Consider the following 24,438-nt stretch of genomic DNA (forward strand, 5'->3'; position numbering starts at 1 on the left):
AAAAATACCTTAGTTTCTAAGCTATTACCAAGTCTAAAAACAGTGACAAGGTAATCAATCCGTTCCTTGCTCCATTGGCTCATTATTTTGATATTATTTTCGTTTTCATTCAAATAGCATATATACTCACATAATGAAGCTTCTGAACCTTTGCATATGAAGAATAAATCGTCAATGAATCGTCTATAAAAGGCCAATTCATTGCTCCTATGAGCAAACAAATTAGTTTACACTACTTTGCGGTTAAATTTTGTATCTTGTAAGTGTAATCATAAAGGGGGTGGTTGTTCTAACAAAAACAATAAACGAGTTGAAATGAGATCACGCTATGTGGAGTGTTTCTCTTTCTCATGTGATCAACCACGCATGGAGTAAAGGACTGAATGGATGGAATCCTGAACAGGCAGATGCCCTTGACCGTTTTAAGGCTTCTATATTTTAGCAGTCTGGCGAGTGTATACCCTTAGAAGGAGAGTGACTCACGCGGTGCGAACTCTGGTGTTTGTAGATACTGCGGATAATGACAGTGATCTTCACGCACTGACTGTCCATCTCATCACCCAACATCACGCTTTATTTCTCTTAAGGGACATTATGAGCTTCAGCCAAACTTACACGGTGTGTGGTAGTGAGCGATGCTTTGAATATAAATATCTAGAGACTGTGTCTAAGGATTGTTTTTGTTCATGTGTATATAGTTTATAATCTTTTAGGAGGCAGCTTTTTATACAATATATTTTTAAATTTTCTTATTTATTTACCTGCATAAGATTGCAGTTGTATCCAGCATTAAGGGATACTTCAAGGCACCATAGCGCCGAGTGTTGCGTGAAGGCCGTTTGTTTAAGTCTATTGCTTAATAATAATTTTTTCCTCAGCAGCAATGGAGGCTTTGAAGTTTTTGTCTAACAGACCAACGGATTTTAATAACTTATTTGTAGTAAATGAAACGGCACAAAACCAAATTAACCACTTCCGGACCAGCCGCCGCAGTTTTACTGCAGCAGGTTGGCTCAGCAAATTGACATTACCTTACATCGCTTTTCCTTTTTGGCCCGCAGCGTGTGCCCGCAGCGTGTGCCCGGAGCCAATGCGAGTGCCCGTCGGGCACCTGCGATCGCTCGTGACAGAGCGAGAACCGGGATCTGTGTGTGTAAACACACAAATCCTGGTTCTTTTAGGGGAGTAGAGACAGATCGTGTGTTCATACCAAGTATGGACACCGATCTCTCTCTCCTCCTAGACAGCCCCACCCCCCCTACAGTGAGAACAAAGTGAGGGAACACAGTTAACCCCTTGATCGCCCCCTTCCCTACCATTTTTATAGCACTGATCGCTGTATAATTGTCAATGGTCCCAAAAATGTGTCAAAAGTGTCCAATTTGTCCGCCGCAATATCGCAGTCCCGATAAAAATCGAAGATCGCCGCCATTACTAGTAAAAAATATACTAATAAAAATGCCATAAATCTATCCCCTATTTTTTAGGCACTATAACTATAAACCAATCTATATACGCTTACTGCGATTTTTTTACCAAAAATATGTAGAAGGATGCATATTGGTCTAAACTGAGGAAAAAAAATAGTTTTTTTGAAAAAAAAATGTGGGATATTTATTATAGCAAAAAGTAAAAAAGATATTGTGTTTTTTTCAAAATTGTCGCTCTTCTTTTGTTTATAGCGCAAAAAAATAAAACCGCAGAGGTGATCAAATACCACCAAAAGAAAGCTATTTGTGGGGGAGAAAAAAAAAAGGACATCAATTTTGTTTGGAAACAGCGTTGCACGACTGCGCAATTGTCAGTTAAAGCGACGCAGTGCCGTATCGCAAAAAATGGCCTGGTCATTGAGCAGCCAAATCTTCCGGGGCTGAAGTGGTTAATTATGATGGAGCTTTAATGGCTTTTTGCAAAGCTTTAGAGAAGCAGGTTAGGACCTGGTGTGAAATTCACCATGGAGCATTACCTTAAAGAAAAGATTATAGTGAGAAGTTTAAGGTGGGAAGTAGCCCCCCAAGATGGTTTAGATGATAGCGAGTCCACCTCTGAATGGTTATCATTCTTTAATGAGGTTGGCCTGAAACTGCAGGAACTTGTATTAAAGAGGAAGAAACAGAAAATGTTTAATTTGGAGCAGAAAATTAGCAATCTGCAAGTGCAGCTCAGCCCCATTGTGGAATCCCAGCAGATGGTTGAATTTAACAATAGGATGAAAAAAAGTTTGGAGAAAATAGAGGGGGAAACCCAAAAAAAGAAAATTAACAAGTTCCACCGAGATTCCATCTACAGTACCTGACCGCGAGATTGTGTTTCCAGCGCGATACAATCGCGCTGATTCTCGGCGACAGGGTACTGTGCATGTCGCGTGGCTCGCTCATCGGGAAAGGAAAACTTTTTTTCCTTTCGGGATGAGTGACAGGCAGTGCTGACAGCTGTCTGGTATGAATCCTGAGGGGGAACACCGCGCCAAATTTTAAATAAAAAACCGGCGTGGGTTCCCCCCGGGGCATACCAGGCCCTTAGGTCTGGTATGGATTGTAAGGGGAAGCCCCTACGCTGAAAAATCGGCATGGGGTCCCCCCCAAAATCCATACCAGACCCTTATCCGAGCACGCAGCCCGGCCGGCCAGGAGAGGGGGTGGGGATGAGCGAGCGCCCCCCCCCCCCCCTCCTGAGCCGTACCAGGCCGCATGCCCTCAACATGGGGGGGTGGGTGCCTTGGGGGAGGGAGGCGCCCTGCGGCCCCCCCCACCCCAAAGCACCTTGTCCCCATGTTGATGAGGACAAGGGCCTCTTCCCGACAACCCTGGCCGTTGGTTGTCGGGGTCTGCGGGCAGGGGGCTTATCGGAATCCGGGAGCCCCCTTTAAAAAGGGGGCCCCCAGATCCCAGCCCCCCACCCTATGTGAATGAGTATGGGGTACATGGTACCTCTACCCATTCACCTAGGGAAAAAAGTGTCAATAAAAAAACAAAAAAAAAAAAAAAAAAAACAGTACACAGATTTTAAGAGTAATTTATTAGGCAGATCCGGGGTCTTCTTCTGACTTCGGGGGGTCTCCTTCCGACTTATCCCGGTGTTCCGCCTCTTCTCCCGAGCCACTCCGCTATCTTCTTCCAGCTCTTTTGCCAGCGGGGGCCCGGTCTGCTGCTGCTGTCTTGTCACCGCTGTCTCGTCGCTTCTTCTCCTGGGCCCCTCCGCTATCTTCTTCCAGCTCTTTTGCCAGCGGGGGCCCGGTCTGCTGCCGCTGTCTTGTCGCCGCTGTCTCGTCGCTTCTTCTCCTCTTCCGATGTTGACACGACGCTCTCTCCGGCTGGAATGCGGTGTGCGAGTTGCGGAGCCATTTATATAGGCAGTGACCCCGCCCCCTTGCGACGTCATGTTCCCAGCATGCGCAGGGACTCTAGGGTCACGCCCCCTTATGACGCCAGAGTCCCTGCGCATGCTGGGAACGTGATGTCACAAGGGGGTGGGGTCACCGCCTATATAAATGGCTCCGCAACTCGCACACCGCATTCCAGCCAGAGAGAGCGCCGTGTCAACATCGGAAGAAGAGAAGAAGCGACGAGACAGCAGCGACAAGACAGCGGCAGCAGACCGCCCCCCGCTGGCAAAAGAGCTGGAAGATGATAGCGGAGGGGCCCGGGAGAAGAAGCAACGAGACAGCGGCAACAAGACAGCGGCAGCAGACCGGGCCCCCGCTGGCAAAAGAGCTGGAAGAAAATAGCGGAGGGGCCCGGGAGAAGAGGCGGAACACCGGGAGAAGAGGCAGAACACCGGGAGAAGTCGGAAGGAGGCCCCCCAAAGTCGGAAAAAGACCCCGGAGCTGCCTATTAAATTACTCTTAAAATCTGTGTACTGTTTTTTTTTTATTGACACTTTTTTCCCTAGGTGAATGGGTAGGGGTACCATGCACCCCATACTCATTCACATAGGGTGGGGGGCCGGGATCTGGGGGCCCCCTTATTAAAGGGGGCTCCTGGATTCCGATAAGCCCCCCGCCCGCAGACCCCGACAACCAACGGCCAGGGTTGTCGGGAAGAGGCCCTTGTCCTCATCAACATGGGGACAAGGTGCTTTGGGGTGGGGGGGCCGCAGAACGCCCCCCTCCCCCAAGGCACCCACCCCCCCATGTTGAGGGCATGTGGCCTGGTACGGCCCAGGAGGGGGGGCGCTCGCTCGTCCCCACCACCTTTCCTGGCCAGCCGGGCTGCGTGCTCGGATAAGGGTCTGGTATGGATTTTGGGGGGGACCCCCATGCCGATTTTTCGGCGTAGGGGGTTCCCCTTACAATCCATACCAGACCTAAGGGCCTGGTATGCGCCTGGGGGGAACCCACGCCGTTTTTTAATTTAAAATTTGGCGCGGTGTTCCCCCTCAGGATTCATACCAGACAGCTGTCAGCACTGCCTGTCGCTCATCGCGAAAGGAAAAAAAGTTTTGCTTTCCCGATGAGTGAGCCATCTCGGCGCTGGCTCCCGCGACGGGGCTCGCAGGTGTCAAATCTCGCCAAGAAATGCAGCGAGATTGACACAATATTGCGGTCACCTACTGTATGTATGGCAACAAATTTCAAACCCCAAAACTGACAGTAGGACCACAAGGTAGACTAATGGCATATCTCCCTGTGAGCCACTGGCATGTCCAAACCCCATTCATAGAACTAAGAATTATAGGGGACGAGGAGGAAACAGAGGAGGCCTTATAAGAGTACAGAATACTGTGGTTTGGGAGAATACAGACAGGGTGCCAGTATCCAATAGATTTGAGCCCTTATGGGAACAAGGGGAGCCACAAATGGCGCGTCCTTTTTTAGGGAGGGGTCGGAACTATCAATGGAGGGGTCGAGGCTATCCACCAAGAAGAGGGAGACCCCCCGCCATACCAAGTCATTTCTACTTACAGGGAACCCCGGGGGGGGGGGGGGGACACGCCCTTATCAGGTTTGGAATGTGACCCAACAGCGGGCCCCCACAGGGAAAGAAGATTCGGAGGCTGTAGGGCAGGACGCAGGGCCCAAAAAAAAAAAAAAAAAAAGGAGGGAGACAATCTTGCTAATGTTGAACTTACCTCAAAGGAGACCAATATTTACATATGGGTCTCAAATGTGGGTTAAAAAGACCTATTAATAAGTTTGATGTGTACATTGATGTACACAAATACATGAGGAAACTCAGTATTAAAAAACATATTTTGAATAGGAATTCATACCCCACGAATCCTGGTAGTGTTAGGTCGGGAGTAGTAAACAGTGGTTTGGTGGGAAAAAAGCTGTTTAATCCCTCAAATACAGCATCTCATTTGGAGGTGTCTAGTTTTCAGAGACCTGGAACAGTTAGCTCCCAAGAGGAAAGTTAACCCCAAACATATACAAGGGGGGATTGAGGAATTAGAAAGGAGGAGAGAAATAGTAGTAAGACCTGCTGATAAAGGGAGAGGGGTTGTTATTTTATCCAAAGAATTTTACAATGCTCAGCTAAAAGAAATGCTGTCAGATGAGGAAACCTAAAAGAAGTTGGATAGAGACCCCACCGCACAATACAGAGAAGAACTAATAACCCTTGTTGACTCAGGAAATCAATCAGGTATACTCACCCATAAAGAAAGGAAATATCTAACTCCAAGTAGTTTCCGGATCCCTTACTAACTACACTCTCCCAAAAATTCATAAGGACCCGACAAACTCCCCAGCCAGGCCTATAGTGAATGGGATTGGTTCTGTTACATCTAGGATGGGACAATACTTAGATCATCTTCTTCAGTTGAGTGTACTGCTTACCTGAAAGACACGAAAAAGTTTACAAATTTTGCAAAATGTGGTCGTTACAGAGGACACTCAATTGTATTTGGTCACCGCTGACGTGTCCTCTTTATATACAGCGATTCAGCATGACAATCCGCTATTGGCTCTCAATTGGGCCTTGAGTCAAAGGGACGATCTCCCCCATGCCCAGAAAATATTTTTACATAATGCTCTTGATTTTTGCTTATCCCATAATTTTTGGTTCGATGGCCACTTTCACCCAGACGAAAGGAGTCGCAATGGGTGCCAAGTTTGCGCCCAGTATTGTGAACCTTTTCATGGGTGAATAGGAGGATAAATTTGTGTTTGCTAATAGGAGAAATCATGAATTGGTCTTTCATAGACAATTCATTGACATTTATTCTTTATATGGGATGGTTCAGAAGCGTCATTATGTGAGTATATATGCTATTTGAATGAAAACGAAAACATAATTTTAACGAGCCAGTGGAGCAAGGAACAGATTGATTACCTTGATGTCACTGTTTTTAGACGTAATAATAGCTTAGAAACAAAGGTAATTTTCAAACCCACTGATAGAAACAGTTACCTTCCTCTGCAGAGTGGGCATCCCCAAAGGCCATATTAAGAGTGAGGAGAAATTGCTCGAATGTGGATGACTTTCTCTCTGTCTCAGAGCATTAAAAAGAGATTTGAAGAAAAGGGCTAAAATCCACAACATTTGGAGACTATTATGGAGGAAGTATCAGAACTCTACCAGGAGACTATTTTAAGTCACAGAATACCCGCCAGTAATGATAATAGTCACGAGTGGGGTTTCATATCTGGATTTCACTCACAGAACAAAGAGGTGGAGAAGATCTTTAGAGAACACTGACATATTTTACATCTGGATAAGACATTGCAACCAGTGCTTCCCAATACCCCAAAGCATTCGATCCACCAACCAGACCTCCATCTTTTTGGGATCGTGATGGGGTTTTTTGCATGCAGAAGCTGAAAGGCGTGCAGAAAGGTCACCACGATTATGAGGGGTTTGGAGACTTTCACCTCTACGAGCAATGGTATAGAGTGCAATATTTCTGAGTTCATCACATGTAACACCACCCACATGGTATACGCATTAGAATGTCCATGTGGGCCGATCTACACTGGACGTACAAAAAGGCCATTGAGAATAAAATAAGAATTGCGGAAAATATAACAAAAATATTAAAGTGGGTTTCAAGGACCATAGCGTTTCTTTACATTTTAAATTGTGTCATAACCAGGATCCATCAGGCTTGAAATATTTTTTTGGGGGTGGGGGGTGGATTAAACCTGCTTGGAGGGGCTCCAATTTAGTTAGAGAATGATCTAAACGTGAGACCAAATGGATGTATCTCTCTGATTCTCTTACTCCTAAAGGGTTCAATGTGGAACTTGACATTAACTGTTTTATTAGTGATGCAAATGATATATTTATTGCCATCTAGTATTAAATTGCAGGTGAATTATAATTAGAGGTCCCTAATCTTGGTTGGAAAAATGCATACAAATTATACAATTATTAATTTTAAATGTATTATTGCCTATTTTAAAGTTGTTTATGCAATCATCATTCAGATAAATTTTATTGAAAATGTTATTGGTAATGCTACCAATAACTTATGAACTGTCTTGAGTGTTTATTAAATGCCATTGATGTGTATATGTATATGAATTTTTGTTTTTGCCATATGTAGTATACATCTCACAAGAGATTTTACAAATAACCTTTACCGGGCAATATCTGGGTTTGCTAACCTATGGCGGTGAAGGTGTAATGAGGTCTATGGGAAGGATCCATCACCTAGCTGTGATCACCATTGGCGTGCACAGCTTTGCAGCTGAGCGGCGGGTGTGATGGTTTTGGATCCTCCCTGCATGTAGGCTATATTAACATAGAACGCTGTGCCAGTAGGTCATGCCCTCAGTAGAAGTCGGGATGACCAAACGTGGGGGCTTGACCTAGCGGCGCCTGAAAGTAAGAATAGCGTGTCACGAGTTGAGAGGATTAGCTTGAGACTGTCCGAGCAGTGGATGCACGAGACAGAGGACGGCGTCTCCCGAACGGTGACAGATTGATTTATATTACTTTACTGTTTTAAATTTTGTATCTTTTAAGTGTAATCATAAGAGGGGTGGTTGCTCTAACAAAAACAATACATTCGTTGAAACAAAATCACGCTATGTGGAGTGTTTCTCTTTCTCATGTGATCAACCACCCATGGAGTAATGGATTAAATGGATGGAATCCTGAACAGGAGGATGCCCTTGACCTTTTTAAGGCTTCTATATTTTAGCAGTCTGGTGAGCGTATACTCACCAGACTGCTAAAATATAGAAGCCTTAAAAAGGTCAAGGGCATCCGCCTGTTCCAGTGTGACTCATGAGGTGCAGACTCTGGTGTTTGGTGCATGCTTTACGGATGACAGTGATCTTCACGCACTGACTGTCCATCTCATCATCCAACATCACACTTTATTTCTCTTATGGGACTTTATGGGCTTCAGCCACACTTACACTGTGTCTAGAAGTGAGCAATGCTTTGAATATCAATATCTAGAGACTGCGTCTAAGGATTTTTTTTTCATGCATATATAAACATTTGATACGTTTACAATTTTTTATTTACAGAAAATGTTTACCTTCTCTCCAATTTCTGTTCTGTCACCTGATGGCAAGATCTCCAGATCTGGCAACAGAGCGCAGGCTTCTACAACTCTTTTGTACAATGGTTCCTTGCACTCTCCACCAAACAGAATGTTGTCTTTCAGAGAGGCATTCTGAATCCATGCTTGTTGGGGAACATAGGCAATCCTGCCCTAATAAAAAAGTGATATAAAGTGTAATATAAATGTAAGTTTTCACATTATGTAGATAACAGGTATAAATTATCCATTAGCATTTTATAGCTTTCAAACCAGCTGAACATATTCTCCACATGAACCGTGAAAAATCAAAGCCGCGCATGTACATTCCTCAAGGGTAGAAAGTGACAATAAGAAAAAAACATGTCCTTCACTCTAATCTAAAGTAAGCAGACAGACCGTTCACAATACCATTAATGCTGTGGTTGATCTGAGTTTTCAGACCAGCACTATTAGTTTCAATTTGTGTATTTAGTGCAGTAATGACTTTTTTCTCTTGCATAAATGTAATAATGTTTTGCAATAATGTTGCTCCTTTTAACCACTGGGCACTTAAACCCCTTTCCTAACCAGACCAATTTTCAGCTTTCGGTGCTCTCACATTTTGAATGAAAATTACTCAGTCATACAACACTGTACCCATATGAAATTTTTGTCCTTTTTTTCACACAAATAGAGCTTTCTTTTGGTGGTATTTAATCACCGTTGGGTTTTTTATTTTTTGCGCTATAAAAGAAAAAAAGACTGAAAATTCGGTAAAAAAATGAATTTTTCTTTGTTTCTGTTATAAAATTTAGCAAATTAGTAATTTTTCTTCGTACATTTTGGCCAAAATTTATACTGCTACATATATTTGGTAAAAATAAGTACAAATTGGTGTATATTATTTGGTCTTTGTGAAAGTTATAGAGTCCAAAAGCTATGGTGCCAATATCTGAAAATTGATCACACCTGAAATACTGAAGGCCTAATCTAATTTCTTGAGACCCTAACATGCCAAAAAAAGTACAAATACCCCCCAAATGATCCCTTTTTGGAAAGAAGACATTCCAAGGTATTTAGAAAGATGCACAGTGAGTTTTTTTTGAAGTTGTCATTTTTCCCCACAATTCTTTGCAAAATCAAGATTTTTTTTCACAAAATTGTCATATTAGCAGGTTATTTCTCACACACAGCATATGCATACCACAAATTACACCCCAAAACACATACTGCTATTACTCCCGAGTATAGTGATACCACATGTGTGAGACTTTTACACAGCGTGGCCACATACAGAGGCCCAACATGCAGGGAGCACCTTCAGGCCTTCTGGAGCACCCAGGCCAATTCTGACATTTCTCTCCTACATGTAAAAATCATCATTTATTTGCTAGAAAATTACGTAGAACCCCAAAACATTATATATGTTTTTGTAGCAAAGACCCTAGAGAATACGACGACGGTTGTTGCAACTTTTTATCTTGCACGGTATTTGCGCAGCAATTTTTCGAACGCTTTTTTGGAAAAAAAAAAGTTTTGTGCTTTAAAAAAAAACAAAACAGTAAAGTTAGCCCAATGTTTTTGCATAATGTGAAAGATGAAGTTACGCCGAGTAAATAGATACCTAACATGTCACCCTTCAAAATTGCACATGCTCGTGGAATGGCGCCAAACTTTGCTACTTAAAAATCCCCATAGGCGACGCTTTAAAATTTTTTTACTGGTTACATGTTTTGAGTTACAGAGGAGGAATAGGGCCAAAATTATTGCACTCACTAACGTTCGCAGCGATACACTCACATGTGTGGTTTGAACACCGTTTTCATATGTGGGCGGGACTTACATATGCGTTCGCTTCTACATGCGAGCACATGGACAGGGGCGCTTAAAATTTATTTTTTTTAATTGTTCATTTTACTTTATTTTGATTTGACGCTTTTTTCCAAAAAAAAAAAAAAAAAAAATGTTTTTGATCACTTTTATTCCTATTACAAGGAATGTAAACATCCCTTGTAATAGGAATATGGCATGACAGGTTCCTATGGTGTAGGGAATCGCCGGCTGAAAAAGCTGATATCTGAATGATGCCTGTAGCTGCAGGCATCATTCAGATATCCCCGCACAAAGTCAAGGACGTCATATGACGGCCGGAGGGTGGGAAGTGTTTAAAATGCATTTTTTTTTAAAACAAAGTTGTCCATTTATACAATATTTCTAACACATAGCATGTACATACCAAAAATGACACCCCAAAATAGATTCTCCTACTCCTCCTGAGTACGGCGATACCACATGTGTGAGACTTCCACAGCCTGGCCACATACAGAGGCCGAGTACAGCCGAGTACGGCTGAGCATGGCAGAGTGTGGCTGAGCATGGCAGGGTATGGCAGAGTATGGCTGAGCATGACAGGGTATTGCCGAGCATGACAGGGTATTGCCGAGCATGACTGGGTATGGCAAAGTATGGCTGGGTATTGCAGAGTATGGCTGGGTATTGCAGAGTATGGCTGGGTATTGCAGAGTATGGCTGGGTATTGCAGAGTATGGCTGGGTATTGCAGAGTATGGCTGGGTATTGCAGAGTATGGCTGGGTATTGCAGAGTATGGCTGGGTATTGCAGAGTATGGCTGGGTATTGCAGAGTATGGCGGGGTATTGCAGAGTATGGCGGGGTATTGCAGAGTATGGCGGGGTATTGCAGAGTATGGCGGGGTATTGCAGAGTATGGCTGGGTATTGCAGAGTATGGCTGGGTATTGCAGAGTATGGCTGGGTATTGCAGAGTATGGCGGGGTATTGCAGAGTATGGCTGGGTATTGCAGAGTATGGCGGGGTATTGCAGAGTATGGCGGGGTATTGCAGAGTATGGCGGGGTATTGCAGAGTATGGCGGGGTATTGCAGAGTATGGCGGGGTATTGCAGAGTATGGCGGGGTATTGCAGAGTATGGCGAGGTATTGCAGAGTATGGCGAGGTATTGCAGAGTATGGCGGGATATTGCAGAGTATTACAGGGTATTGCAGAATATTGCGGGATATTGAGGGGTATTGCAGAGCATTGCGGGGTATTGCAGAGTATTGCGGGGTATTGCAGAGTATTGCAGGGTATTGCAGAGTATTGCGGGGTTATTACAGAGTATTGCAGAGTACTGCGGGGTATTGCAGAGTACTGCGGGGTATTGCAGAGTACTGTGGGGTATTGCGGAGTACTGTGGGGTATTGTGGAGTATTGCAGGGTATTGCAGAGTATTGCGGGGTATTGCAGAGTATTGCGGGGTATTGCAGAGTATTGCGGGGTATTGCAGAGTATTGCGGGGTATTGCAGAGTATTGCGGGGTATTGCAGAGTATTGCGGGGTATTGCAGAGTATAGCAGGGTATTGGAGGGCGTCCATGGATGACCTCCCAGAATAAGCCGACTGCGTTGTAGCCGTCTTTTGGCTATGGCCCGGTTGGCATGTGGTTAATTCTACACCCAATATCATTAAGTGTCGGCATGAAGTAATCATGCACTACTGTATTTCATAATGCATCACATTTTAAGCAATAAAAGCATGAGGAAGAAATAGTTTGGAGTACCTACAAATTGGAAATGTAGAAGGATGACCTAATAGTTATTAACAGAACAGGCTGGAGGCAAGGATGTGACAGGACAAACTACAGGCTCTAAATGGTAATGCCATGAGCTAGCTGCATACTAAGGTGAGGCAGTATGAAATACAGTATTTATCTGAACTACAGTTGTGTTCATAAGTTTACATACCCTGGCAGAATTTATGATTTCTTGGCAATTTTTCAGAGAATATGAATGATAACACAAACATTTCTTTCACTCATGGTTAATGTTTAGCTGAAGCTATGCTAGCCAAATGACCCTGATCAAAAGTTTACATACCCTGGTGATTTTGGCCTGATAACATGCACACAAGTTGACACAAAGGGGTTTGAATGGCTATTAAAGGTAACCATCCTCACCTTGTAATTAGTGTGTGTGTATAAAAAGGTCAATGAGTTTCTGGACTCCTGACAGACCCTTGCATCTTTCATCCAGTGCTGACATTTCTGGATTCTGAGTCATGGGGAAAGCAAAAGAATTGTCAAAGGATCTGCAGGAAAAGGTAGTTGAACTGTATAAAACAGGAAAGGGAAGTAAAAAGATATTCAAGGAATTGAGAATGCCAATCAGCAGTGTTCAAACTCTAATCAAGAAGTGGAAAATGAGGGGTTCTGTTAAAACCAAACCAAGCTTAGGTAGACTAAAATTTCAGCCACGACTGCCAGGAAAATTGTTCCAGATGCAAAGAAAAACCCACAAATAACTTCAGGTGAAAAACAGGACTCTGAAAACATGTAGTGTGGCTGTTTCAAGATGCACAATAAGGAGGCACATGAAGAAAGATGGGCTGCATGGTCGAGTCACCAGAAGAAACTATGCAAATGCCACAAAGTATTCTGCTTACAATACACCAAACAGCACAGAGACAAGCCTCAAATCTTCTGGCACAAAGTCATTTAGAGTAATGAGACCAAAAATTAGCTTTTTGGCCACAACCATAAACGCAACATTTGGAGAGGAGTCTACAAGGCCTATGATGAAAGGTACACAGAGGTGGATCGCTGATGTTTTGGGGATGTGTGAGCTACAAAAGGGACAGGATATTTGGTCAAAATAGATGGCAAGATGAATGCAGTACGTTATCAAAATATACTGGGAGGAACATTTGCATTCATCAGCCAGGAAGCTGCACATAGAACGTACGTGGACATTCCAACATGACAATGATCCAAAACACAAGGCCAACTCGACCTGTCATTGGCTACAGCAGAATAAAGTGAAGGTTCTGGAGTGGCCATCTCAGTCTCCTGACCTCAAACGTGCAGTTCATGCAAGACAGCCCAAGAATTTACAGGTATTGGACGCTTTTTGCCAAGAGGAATGGGCAGCTTTACCATCTGAGAAGATAAAGAGCCCCATCCACAAATACCACAAAAGACTTCAAGCTGTCATTGATGTTAAAGCGGGCAATACACAGTATTAAGAACAGGGGTATATAAACTTTTGATCAGGGTCATTTGGCTAGTTTCTGTTGTCATTATGATTTAAAAAGAGTAAACACATTTGATTGATAATAAATGGCTTTAGCCAAACACCAACCATGAGTGAAAGAAACATTTTTGTGTTATTCATATTCTTTGAAAAATGGCCAAGAAAGCATAAATTCTGCCAGGGTATGTAAACCTATAAGCACAAATGTATATAGAATGCTGCTTAATGTTCCACCTTAATTACAATTTTAAAAATGTAACACAAGAATGATTATCTTTTTATTAAATATTTACAGCAATGTCTTTGTTCATTTGAGGATGATCAAAAATGGAAAATAGTTGCCTTTGTGCTGATTACAGAAATGCTAAATTTATATTTACTGTATATGGCCATACATTTATCGCTGCATATCCATCCTTCTTTTCCATCTCTCCCAGCAATGCTGACAGCAAAGACGACTTTCCACAGCCTACTTGGCCAACCACTGCAACCAGGGAGCCCTCTGGAATCGTAAGGTTTATTCTGGAAGAAAAAAGAAATCCTGTTAATAGTTTCCACTTAATAAAGGCAAACTCCACCTCTTGCACCATGTTACATCCCTATACATGGTAAGAATTATCCATCAGCTTTCTATAAACCTTCAAACTAGTTGAACGATTTCAGCAACTGAAACTCAAAAACTCCAAGCCATACAGGTACATGCCCCAATGGTAGAAAGTGACAATTAAAGAAAACATGCCGCCCACTTTAATCTAAAACTAGAAACGCTGTCTAAGAGCAGATATCAAAAAACAGGATTGTTGTACTGTTTTTGAAGGACACAGCAAAGATATGTAGATTTTGGGCCAATGTGTTTTTTGAGTGACACTTGCAAAAGTAGGACATTAGGTACAAAGACAAAAACGGCCTGGGTGAAGTCCCTGCTAGTTGTCAACCCCCCCCATCTGCTAACATAGCCACAGTTAGGCCCCATGCACAGGAGACGCCAGTGTAAACTCTGCTGAACACGTTTTTAAAAGCTGAAACCAGCATTTAGAAACGCCCGTTTTGCGGCGTTTGCAAGCCGCGTTTAGCCGTGTTTGCGTCTAGAAGAGTTTAGTTAAGATAACATAAACCCTCCCCGAGCACTTTTCTGCAGCAGGGAATGACATTTTGCGACACGATTTGGGGCCCCATATCTCGGGGCCACTTGGTGCTAGAAACCCCAACTTTGGATATGTTGTAGTGCTAATTCCACTGTGTTTTCACACCAAATTCCTAGCACAAAGTGGCCTCGAGATATGGGGCCACAAAGTTGGGTCGCAAAATGTCATTCTCTGCTGCAGTTTACCATCATATTTCTGTGTTTTCTGGTCCAAAAAATAGGGTTTCTTTAAAAACACTTATAAACGCAAACACGGTACCAGCGTTTAGCCGCATCTGGCGTCTGCAACGGGGAAAACTTTTGCGTCTGAACCCATTTTTTTGCTTCTTGAAAAACGAGGTTAAAACGCCTAAAAACGCCAAAAAAGGAGACTGTGTACATGGACACATAGGATAACATTGAATGAGTTCAGGGGCAGTTGAAAAAAGTGTCCAACTGCCCCTGAACGCGCGTTTAACAGCATCTCAGTTGCATGAGGCCTTAGTGGCGGTCAGGAGAACAAACCAACTCCAAACAACAACGGCCATATAACTAGATGAGAGGGTTCTGTGAGGAAAGAATTTTCTTATCACTACAACAATCCTTTTTTTCTTCCATTCGTTGAAGGACACAACAGTATGTCCAAAAAGGGTGTCTGCACATGGATGGGCAAAAAGAGAACAACCCCATGGGCAAATCAACCATGGTTGTGAAAATGCTAAAAAGAGTCCACATGCCTGTATAGCCAACGGCATGCCCAGAACCAATTCAGTCATTAACAGTCCAAAGAACAGGCTGGAGGCAAAGAGCTGACAAGGCAAGCTACTGGCTCTGAATATTGTTGTCAGGAGCTAGCTTTATAGTGAGGAAAGGTAGTCTGAATCACAATTTTTTTACAAGTTGTAACAGTGTACATTATTTATCTGAACTGTATATGGTGCTGCTTAGAGTTGCACTTAAAATACCATTTTAAATCTAACATAAAAATCATAATTATCCACAGCCTATTTAGCCAACCACTGTAACCAGAGAGCCCTCTGAAATTGTAAAGTTTACTCTGGAAGAAAGAAGAAATCCAGTTTATAGCTTCCACTTAAAGACAAACGCCATCTCTTGTACCACGTTACATGTGTATTCATGGTGTAATATGTAACATGGCGCAAATGGGACATATACACTCCCTTCTGCTGTGACAGTGTGCAGGGTTTCTTCTCTCCTGCAACTGCTGCTGCTTTTGAAATCTGCAGTAATTCTTGGGCAGCATTAGACATTTGAGATGTTCTAAAGCAGTCCCTAAAGGGGAGGAAAATAATTACAGCAATAGGAAACCCATATGCGTTGCAGCATGGCTGATTCACGTCATCACCTGTAAGACCTTGCATCCAAAGTCACATCACAAAGTTACATGGAGCCATGATAAACTTAAAAGCTGAACTCCAGGCACAAAAACATTCATTATATTCCTCAATTAGCCACACAGGATATAGAAACCACTTTAGTTGCCCCAAATGCCTTGGCAAAACAAAGATATTTCTGTGTAAATAAGCAGTTACATCATCACTGTGTTGTTGTGAAGGGAGCAGTGGGAGGTGCCCAGAAGGTTCCACCCACTACAGACTGCCTGCAGAAAACTACAGGGAGGGGTCAGAGAGAAGACCAGGCACCCTGCACAAGGAGAGCGTGCAACACTGGCCAGTCTTTATTACAGGAAGTTCCTTCATGGAAGCAAAGCTTCACACGATTATGGCATAGATCCGGATGAAATTTACAAAGCACACCCAAATTCAAGGAAGAATACACATGCCTCTTGTATTTAGGCAATATTTGATTATTCAGGAGTTCAGTTTTAGGGCTGGAGCAATGCAAGTGTAGACCACAGAACAAGATGTCAAAAGCCAATGAAACAAAATTACAAGGGATGAAATTAAACATTTGATGCTGCTTAGGACTAGGTGCCAATACACGCCTGACCATAAAACTGAACCGAAGCAACTAAAAAATCTAAAGAATGCCTTCCAAGTACAGCGTTAGACATAGTGGAGGTTTTTGGGCCCAAAGAATAGTGGATGTGACTGCTTTAAACAGGCCACATTCTCTCAAAACTTTGGCTTCAATAGCATGTCAATGAAGCCAGAAACTTATGCCGCGTACACACGGTCGGACTTTTCGTCTACAAAAGTCCAACGGACGCTGACGGACTAAAGCTGGCTGGTAATCCGATCGTGTGTGGGCTTCTCCGGACTTTCAACGGACTTTTTCAGCCTCAAATCCGACGGACTTTAGATTTGAAACATGCTTCAAATCTTTCCGACGGACTCGAGTCCGGTCGAAAAATCCGCTCGTCTGTATGCTAGTCTGACGGACAAAAACCCACGCTAGGGCAGCTATTGGCTACTGGCTATCAACTTCCTTATTTTAGTCCGGTGTACGTCATCACGTAAGAATTTGACGGACTTTTGTGTGATCGTGTGTAGGCAAGTCTGTTCGTTAGAAAGTCCGCCGCAAGTCCGTCGAAAGTCCGTTGAAAGTCTGTCGGACAGGCTGTCGGACTTTTGTAGCTGAAAAGTCCGACCGTGTGTACGCCCCATTAGAAGAAGGGTGGAATATTGGGCCAAGACATAAGGTCTCCCTGACATGAAAGTGGCCAGAGGGCATCTGCGCCCACAAAAATTAAATCTGAGTACCTGCCTCTTCTAGAGTGAAGTAGGAGCAGCTTTAATAATGAAACTACAAGCTACAGAACTGCCATGTATAGACAAAACAAGGCAAATGCCGCGTGCACACTGTTGGACTTTCCGACGGGAAATGTTCGATGTGAGCTGGTTCTCGGGAAGTCCGACTGTGTATATGCTCCATCGAACATTTGCTGTCGGAAATTCTGCACACAAATGATTGAGAGCAGGTTCTCAAATTTGTTTGAACATCTGTTGGAAAATCCGATCGTGTGTACACAAGTCTGACGCACAAAAGTCGACGCATGCTCTGAAACAAGCAGAAGGAGCCGCACTGGCTATTGAACTTCCTTTTTCTCAGCTCGTTGTACATGTTTTACTTTACCGTCTTCTCACGTTTGGAATTTTGGGCCAACATTTGAGCGACCGTGTGTATGCAAGACAAGTTTGAGCCAACATCCTTCGGAAAAAAATCCAGTTTTGTTGGCGGAAAGTCCGATCGTGTGTACGCGGCAAAAGACATTGTGTTAAAGGACAATGTGTTTTAACAATCTTTCTGGAGGGAGAAAAGACCCTAGCTACCCTGGTATATAGAATCAGGCCCAGAAACTATAGACATAGAACAAAATTGGAAGTACACTGTTAGGTCCATATATATTTAGACACAGGCACAAACTGCATACTTTTGGCTCTGTATGCCACCAGAATAAAATTAAAATGAATTTGAAGTGCAGACTTTCAGCTTTAATTCCAAGGGGTTGAACATAGATATCAAAAGTACAAATTTTAAGAACTACAACCATTTTCATACACGCTCAAATGTAATTGGACAAATAATACAATCATAAATAAAATGTTCATTTGTAATATTTTGTTGAGAATCCTTTACTGGCAATGACTGCCTGAAGTCTGGAGCCCATGGACATTAGCAAAGACTGGGTTTCCTCCTTTCTGATGCTTTGCCAGGCTCTAACTGCAGCTGTCTTCGGTTGTTATTTGTTTGTGGGTCTTTCTCCCTTTAGTTGTGCCTTCAGCAAGTGAAATGCATGCTCAATTGCGTTGAGATCAGGTGACTGACTCGGCCATTGCAGAATATTCCACTTTTTTTCTTTCAAAAGCTCCTGGGTTGCTTTTGTAGTGTGTCTTAGATCATTGTCCATCTGTACTGTGAAGCACCGTCCAATCAACTTTGCTGCATTTGGCTGAATCTGGGCCGTCAGAATCTCTCTAAACGCTGCAGAATTCATCCAGCTGCTTCTGTCACATCATCAATAAACACCAATGACCCAGTGCCACTGGAAGCCATGCATGCCCATGCCATCACACTGCCTCCACCATGTTTTACAGATGATGCCGTGTGCTTTGGCTCATGAGCTGTTCCAAGCCTTTTTTCTTCCTGTCATTCTGGTACAGATTAATCTTGGTTTCATCCGTCCAAAGAATGCTTTTCCAGAACTGGTCTGGCTTTTTTTTTTAGATGATTTTTGGCAGTCTAATCTGGCTTTTCTATTCTTCAGGCTTATGAATGGTTAGCACCTTGTGGTGAACCCTCTGTATTTGCTCTCATAAAGTCTACAATAAAGAGAAGACTTCAACAATTATACGCCCACCTCCTGGAGAGTGTCCTTCACTTGTCTGGATGTTGTGAATGGGTTTTTCTTTACCATAGAGAGGATCCTGTGATCATCCACCACTGTTGTCTTCCGTGGCCGTCCAGACCTTTTTATGTTGCTGAGCTCACCAGTACGTTCTTTTCTCAGAATGTACCAAACTGTTGATTTGGCCACTCCTAATGTTGCTGCTATCCCTCTGATGGATTTGTTACGTTTTTAAAGCCTTACAATGGCCTGTTTCACTTGCATGGACAGCTCCTTTAAACACATGATGTACAGTGAGGGAGAAAAGTATTTGATCCCCTGCTGATTTTGTACATTTGCTCACTGACAAAGAAATTATCAGACTAGAATTCTAATAGTAGGTTTATTTTAACAGTGAGAGACAGAACAACAAAAATATCCAGAAAAACATTTAAAAAAATTATAAATGTATTTGCATTTTAAATGAGTGGACTAAGTATTTGATTCCCTATCAATGAGCAAGATTTCTGGCTCCCAGGTGTCTTCTATATAAGGTAATGAGCTGGGATTAGGAGCACTCTCTTAAAGGGGGTGCTCCTATTCAGCTTGTTACCTGTATAAAAGATGCCTGTTCACAGAAGCAATCAGATTCCAATCTCTGCACCATGACCAAGACCAAAGAGCTGTCCAAGGATGTCAGGGACAGGGATTGTAGACCTACACAAGGCTGGAATGGGCTACAAGACCATCACGAAGCAGCTTGGTGAGAGGGTGACAACAGTTGGTGCTATTATTTGCAAATGTAAGAAACACAAAATAACTGTCATTCTCCCTCAGTCTGGGGCTCCATGCAAGATCTCACCTCATGGAGTTTCAATGATCATGAAAATGATGAGGAATCAGCCCAGAACTACACGGGAGAATCTGGTCAATGATCTCAAGGCAGCTGGGACCATAGTCACCAAGAAAACAATTGGTAACACACTACGCCGTGAAGGACTGAAATCTTGCAGCGCCCACAAGGTCCCCCTGCACAAGAAAACACATGTACTGGCCCGTCTGGAGTTTGCTAATGAACATCTGAATGATTCAGCGGAGAACTGAGTAAAAGTATTGTGGTCAGATGAGACCAAAATCAAGCTCTTTAGCATCAACTCAACTCGCCATGTTTGGTGGAGGAGGAATGCTGCCTATGACTCCAAGAACACCATCCCCACCGTCAAACACGGAGGTGGGAACATTTTGTTTGGGGGTGTTTTTCAGCTAAGGGGACAGGACAACTTCACCACATCAAAGGGACGATGGATGGGGCCACATACCGTCAAATCTTGGGTGAGAACCTCCTTCCCTCAGCTGGGGGAATGAAAATGGGTCGTGGATGGGTATTCCAGCATGATAATGACCCAAAACACATGGCCAAGGCAACAAAGAAGTGGCTCAAGAAGAAGCACATTAAGTTCCTAGAGTGGCCTAGCCAGTCTCCAGACCTTAATCCCATAGAAAATATGTGTAGCTGAAGGTTCGAGTTACTAAGCATCAGCCTTGAAACCTTAATGACTTGGCGAGGATCTGCAAAGAGGAGTGGGACAAAATCCCTCCTGAGATGTGTGCAAACCTGGTGGCCAACTACCAGAAATGTCTTCTGACCTCTGTGATTGCCAACAAGAGTTTTGTCACCAAGTACCAAGTCATGTTTTGCAAAGGAGTCAAATACTTATTTCACTCATTTCAAATCAATTTACTTTTTTTTTTAAATGTGTTTTTCAGTATATTTTTGTTGTTATTCTATCTCACACTGTTAAAATAAACCTACCATTAAGGCTCGGTTCACACATGGGCGGCACGACTTGCAGGTCGCCTCAGCGAGGCGACCTGCAAACGACTGCGGGGCGACTTGCGAGACGACTTCTGCATAGAAGTCTATGCAAGTCGCCCCAAGTCGCCCCCAAAGTAATACAGGAACCTTTTTCTAAGTCGGAGCGACTTGCGTCGCTCCAATTAGAACGGTTCCATAGCACAGAACGGGAGGCGACTTGTCAGGCGACTAGGTCGCCTGACAAGTCGCCCCAGTGTGAACCGAGCCTAAAATTATAGACTGATCATTTGTCAGTGGGCAAATGTACAAAATCAGCAGGGGATCAAATACTTTTTCCCCCCTCACTGTAGGATCACAGCAATAGATTCCAAATGCAAATACCACACTTAAAATCAACTCCAGGCCTTTTACCTGCTTAATTGAATGTAAATGGCCTTAACTACATCTCCCCCATCACATTGCGCAAAAAAATGCTGATAAAGAGGAGGAGAACATGCAGATAAACACCTCGAATGTCTACTGACAAGAAATTTTCCTGGCCAGAAAGTCCACAGCTAATCTTATGGCTTCCATCTGACATTTTCAGAGAGGGCTGAAAGCAATGAGAGCCGAAGACCAAAATTAAGTTGACACTTCTATCCTTATCTAGTACTGTAGCCAAAATGAAGCTGAGTTGGTACAGGGACCAAAACATCCTAGGAGATGAGACCCTGTACGGCCTCAAAGAGAGCCAAGACCCTCTCAAGAGAATGAAGGACATTACTTCACAAAGAAAATGTGACATGTTTAACATCTTGGCACCGGGTGCACACAAATATGCGGCTTCTCAGCGGATGGGCCTTGGCGCAGAGCGGCCGCATATTTGCATGCATTAGTGCAAATACAGCTGTGCTGAGAGCGTGCGCCCTGTGCGCAACTGGCGCAGTTACTGGCCGCTAACGGAAAGCTCCCAATCACTACTTGCGCCACAGAACATAAACCCCACCTCCCGGCATCCTAAACCCCTTAAAGGACCATGAGGCCGTGACTCAAAAGTGTTATGAGACATTGTCACTCAATCTTTCCTGTGCTCTGTTGTCCACAGACTTTCATATGCTGTGGAAGGCATATCTGTAGACACATCTTTATAGACCTCAGTTTGTGCCTCTGGGGGAGAGAAGTGTTTTTTTTTTTTTTTTTTTCTGTGGCATCCTTGATCATAGCATCCAGAGAGACCCCAAAAAGCATTGGTCCCTAAACCAAAACTTAAGTCAAAGAACTCTAAATGTTTACAACTCTCTACAAGTTCCACAAGGATAGCAATGAAAAAAAAAAAAAAACACTTTCAGTACTTCAAAAATTATCTAATATTTTAGTGTATCCAAAGCAAGGCAGACAAAAGTTCCCCATGACTGGCGGACAGCTAATATTGTACCTATCCACAACAAGGGCAGAAAGGCAATTACAGGCCAGTGAATTTAACACTGGTTATAGTCAAGTTAATGGAATCACTCCTGAAAAGAAGGATCATTGATCAATTAAAAATACATAACTTGCTGGACCCAAAGCAGGCTTTACGGAGAGCAGATCATGTCAGACTGATCTGGCTGAATTTTCTGACTATATTACCAATGTTTTGGACCAGGGTGGTGCTGAGGACATAGCATATCTTGATTTCAGCAAGACATCTTATACAGTTCCACATAACGATCTAATACAAAAGTTTTACAAGCTAGGACTTAACCCTTGTTGGGTTGTTCAGTGGATATGCAAATGGCTAAAGGATAGATGCCAAAGTGACTGTAAATGGGGTTTTCCTTTGGAACAGAGACCAGTCACTAGTGGTGTATTCACAAGGTTCTGTACTAGGTCCTGTTCTATTTAATCTACAGTATCTGACAAAAGTGAGTATACCCCTCACATGTTTGTAAATTTTTTTTTATGTGACAAAACTGAAGAAATGACACTTTGCTACAAAGTAAAACAGTGAGAGTGTAAAGCTTGTATAACAGAGTCAATTTGCTGTCCCCTCAAAATAACTTAACACACAGACATTAACGTCTAAACCGTTGGCAAAAAAGTGTCAATATTTTGTGTGGCCATCATTGTTTTCCAGCACTGCCTTAACCCTCTTGGGCATGGAGTTCACCAGAGCTTCACAGGTTGCCACAGGAGTCCTCTTTTACTCCCCGATGACATCACGAAGCTGGTGGATGTTAGAGACCTTGTACTCCTCTGCCTTCCGTTTGAGGATGCCTCACAGATGCTCAATAGGGTTTAGGTCTGAAGAAATGCTTGGCCAGTCCATCACCTTTACCCTCAGCTTCTTTAGCAAAGCAGTGGTTGTCTTGGAGGTGTATTTGGGGTCATTCCTATGTTGGAACACTGCCCTGCAGCCCAGTCTCCGAAGGGAGGGGATCATGCTCTGCTTCAGTATGTTTCAGTACATGTTGGCATTCATGGTTCCCTAAATGAACTGTAGCTTCCCAGTGCCGGAAGCACTCATGCAGCCCCAGTCAATGACACTCCCACCACCATGCTTGACTGTGGGCAAGACACACTTGTCTTTGTACTCCTCACCTGGTTGTCGCCACACACGCTTGACACCATCTGAACCAAATAAGTAATTCTTGGTCTCATCAGACCACAGCAAATGGTTCCAGTAATCCATGTCCTTAAGCTGCTTGTCTTCAGCAAACTGCAGGCTTTCTTATGCATCATCTTTAGAAGTGGCTTCCCTCTGGGACGACAGCCATGCAGACCAATTTGATGCAGTGTGCGGCGTATGGTCTGTGCACTGACAGGCTGACCCCCCCACCCCTTCAACCTCTGCAGCAATGCTGGCAGCACTCATACTTCTATTTCCCAAAGACAACCTCTGGATATAACGCTGAGCACATGCACTCAACTTCTTTGGTCGACCAAGGAAAGGCCTGCTCTGAGTGGAACCTGTCCTGTTAAACCGCTGTATGGTCTTGGCCACCATGCTGCAACTCAGTTTCAGGGTCTTGCCAATCTTCTTATAGCCTAGGCCATCTTAATGTAGAGCAAACATTCTTTTTTCAGATCCTCAGAGTTCTATGCCATGAGGAGCCATGTTGAACTTCCAGTGACCAGTATGAGAAAGTGAGAGCAATTACACCAAATTTAACACACATGCTCCCCATTCACACCTGAGACCTTGTAACACTAACGAGTCACTTGACACTGGGGAGGGAAAATGGCTAATTGGGCCCAATTTGGACATTTTCACTTAGGGTTGTACTCACTTTTGTTGCCAGTGGTTTAGACATTAATTACTGTGTGTTGAGTTATTTTGAGGGGACAGCAAATTTACACTCACTACTTTACATTGTAGTGTAATTTCTTCAGTGTTGTCACATGAAAAGATATAACAAAATATTTACAAAAATGTGAGGGAAGTACTCACTTTTGTGAGATATTGTATATGTAAGTGATATAACTAAAGATTTGTTGGGCAAGATATGTATTTTTGCTGATGATAAAAAAAGTGTATAATAGGGTTGATATGCCTGGAGGTGTCTGTAACATGGAACGTTATTTGGCATTGCTAATCATAGCGCATCATTACTATTATGAAAAAACATTTTAAATTTGTTAAGACAAACATTCTAACTGCCAGGGTTAAATTCATAAATATGTAAATTCATGAATATATAGTAAATTATTAAAAAGGAAAAAAAAAAGTTATCACAGTAAAGACATACAAATCAGAAGTGAGCCCAAAAGGATTGTTCACTATTGTAATGAAACCACTGGCTATTGAATTCAGGAGAAATGCCAGGTGA

The 24,438-nt window shown here is 43.2% G+C and overlaps 1 protein-coding gene across 2 annotated transcripts in view; it reads right to left on the reverse strand.

Annotated features, from left to right (window-relative positions):
* Positions 1-24,438, reverse strand: part of LOC141101798 (multidrug resistance-associated protein 1-like) — a 716,249-nt gene that overhangs the window by 261,883 nt on the left and 429,928 nt on the right. For both annotated transcript variants that reach the window (XM_073591133.1, XM_073591135.1), the window contains exons 16-17: positions 13,858-13,984; positions 8,434-8,610 (exon numbers count right to left, since the gene is read on the reverse strand). In XM_073591133.1, the coding sequence (XP_073447234.1) occupies positions 8,434-8,610; positions 13,858-13,984 (304 nt within the window). The remainder of the gene's footprint in view (positions 1-8,433; positions 8,611-13,857; positions 13,985-24,438) is intronic.

This window comes from Aquarana catesbeiana, linkage group LG06, assembly GCF_042186555.1.
Source record: "Aquarana catesbeiana isolate 2022-GZ linkage group LG06, ASM4218655v1, whole genome shotgun sequence".
NCBI classification, from domain to species: Eukaryota; Metazoa; Chordata; class Amphibia; order Anura; family Ranidae; genus Aquarana; species Aquarana catesbeiana.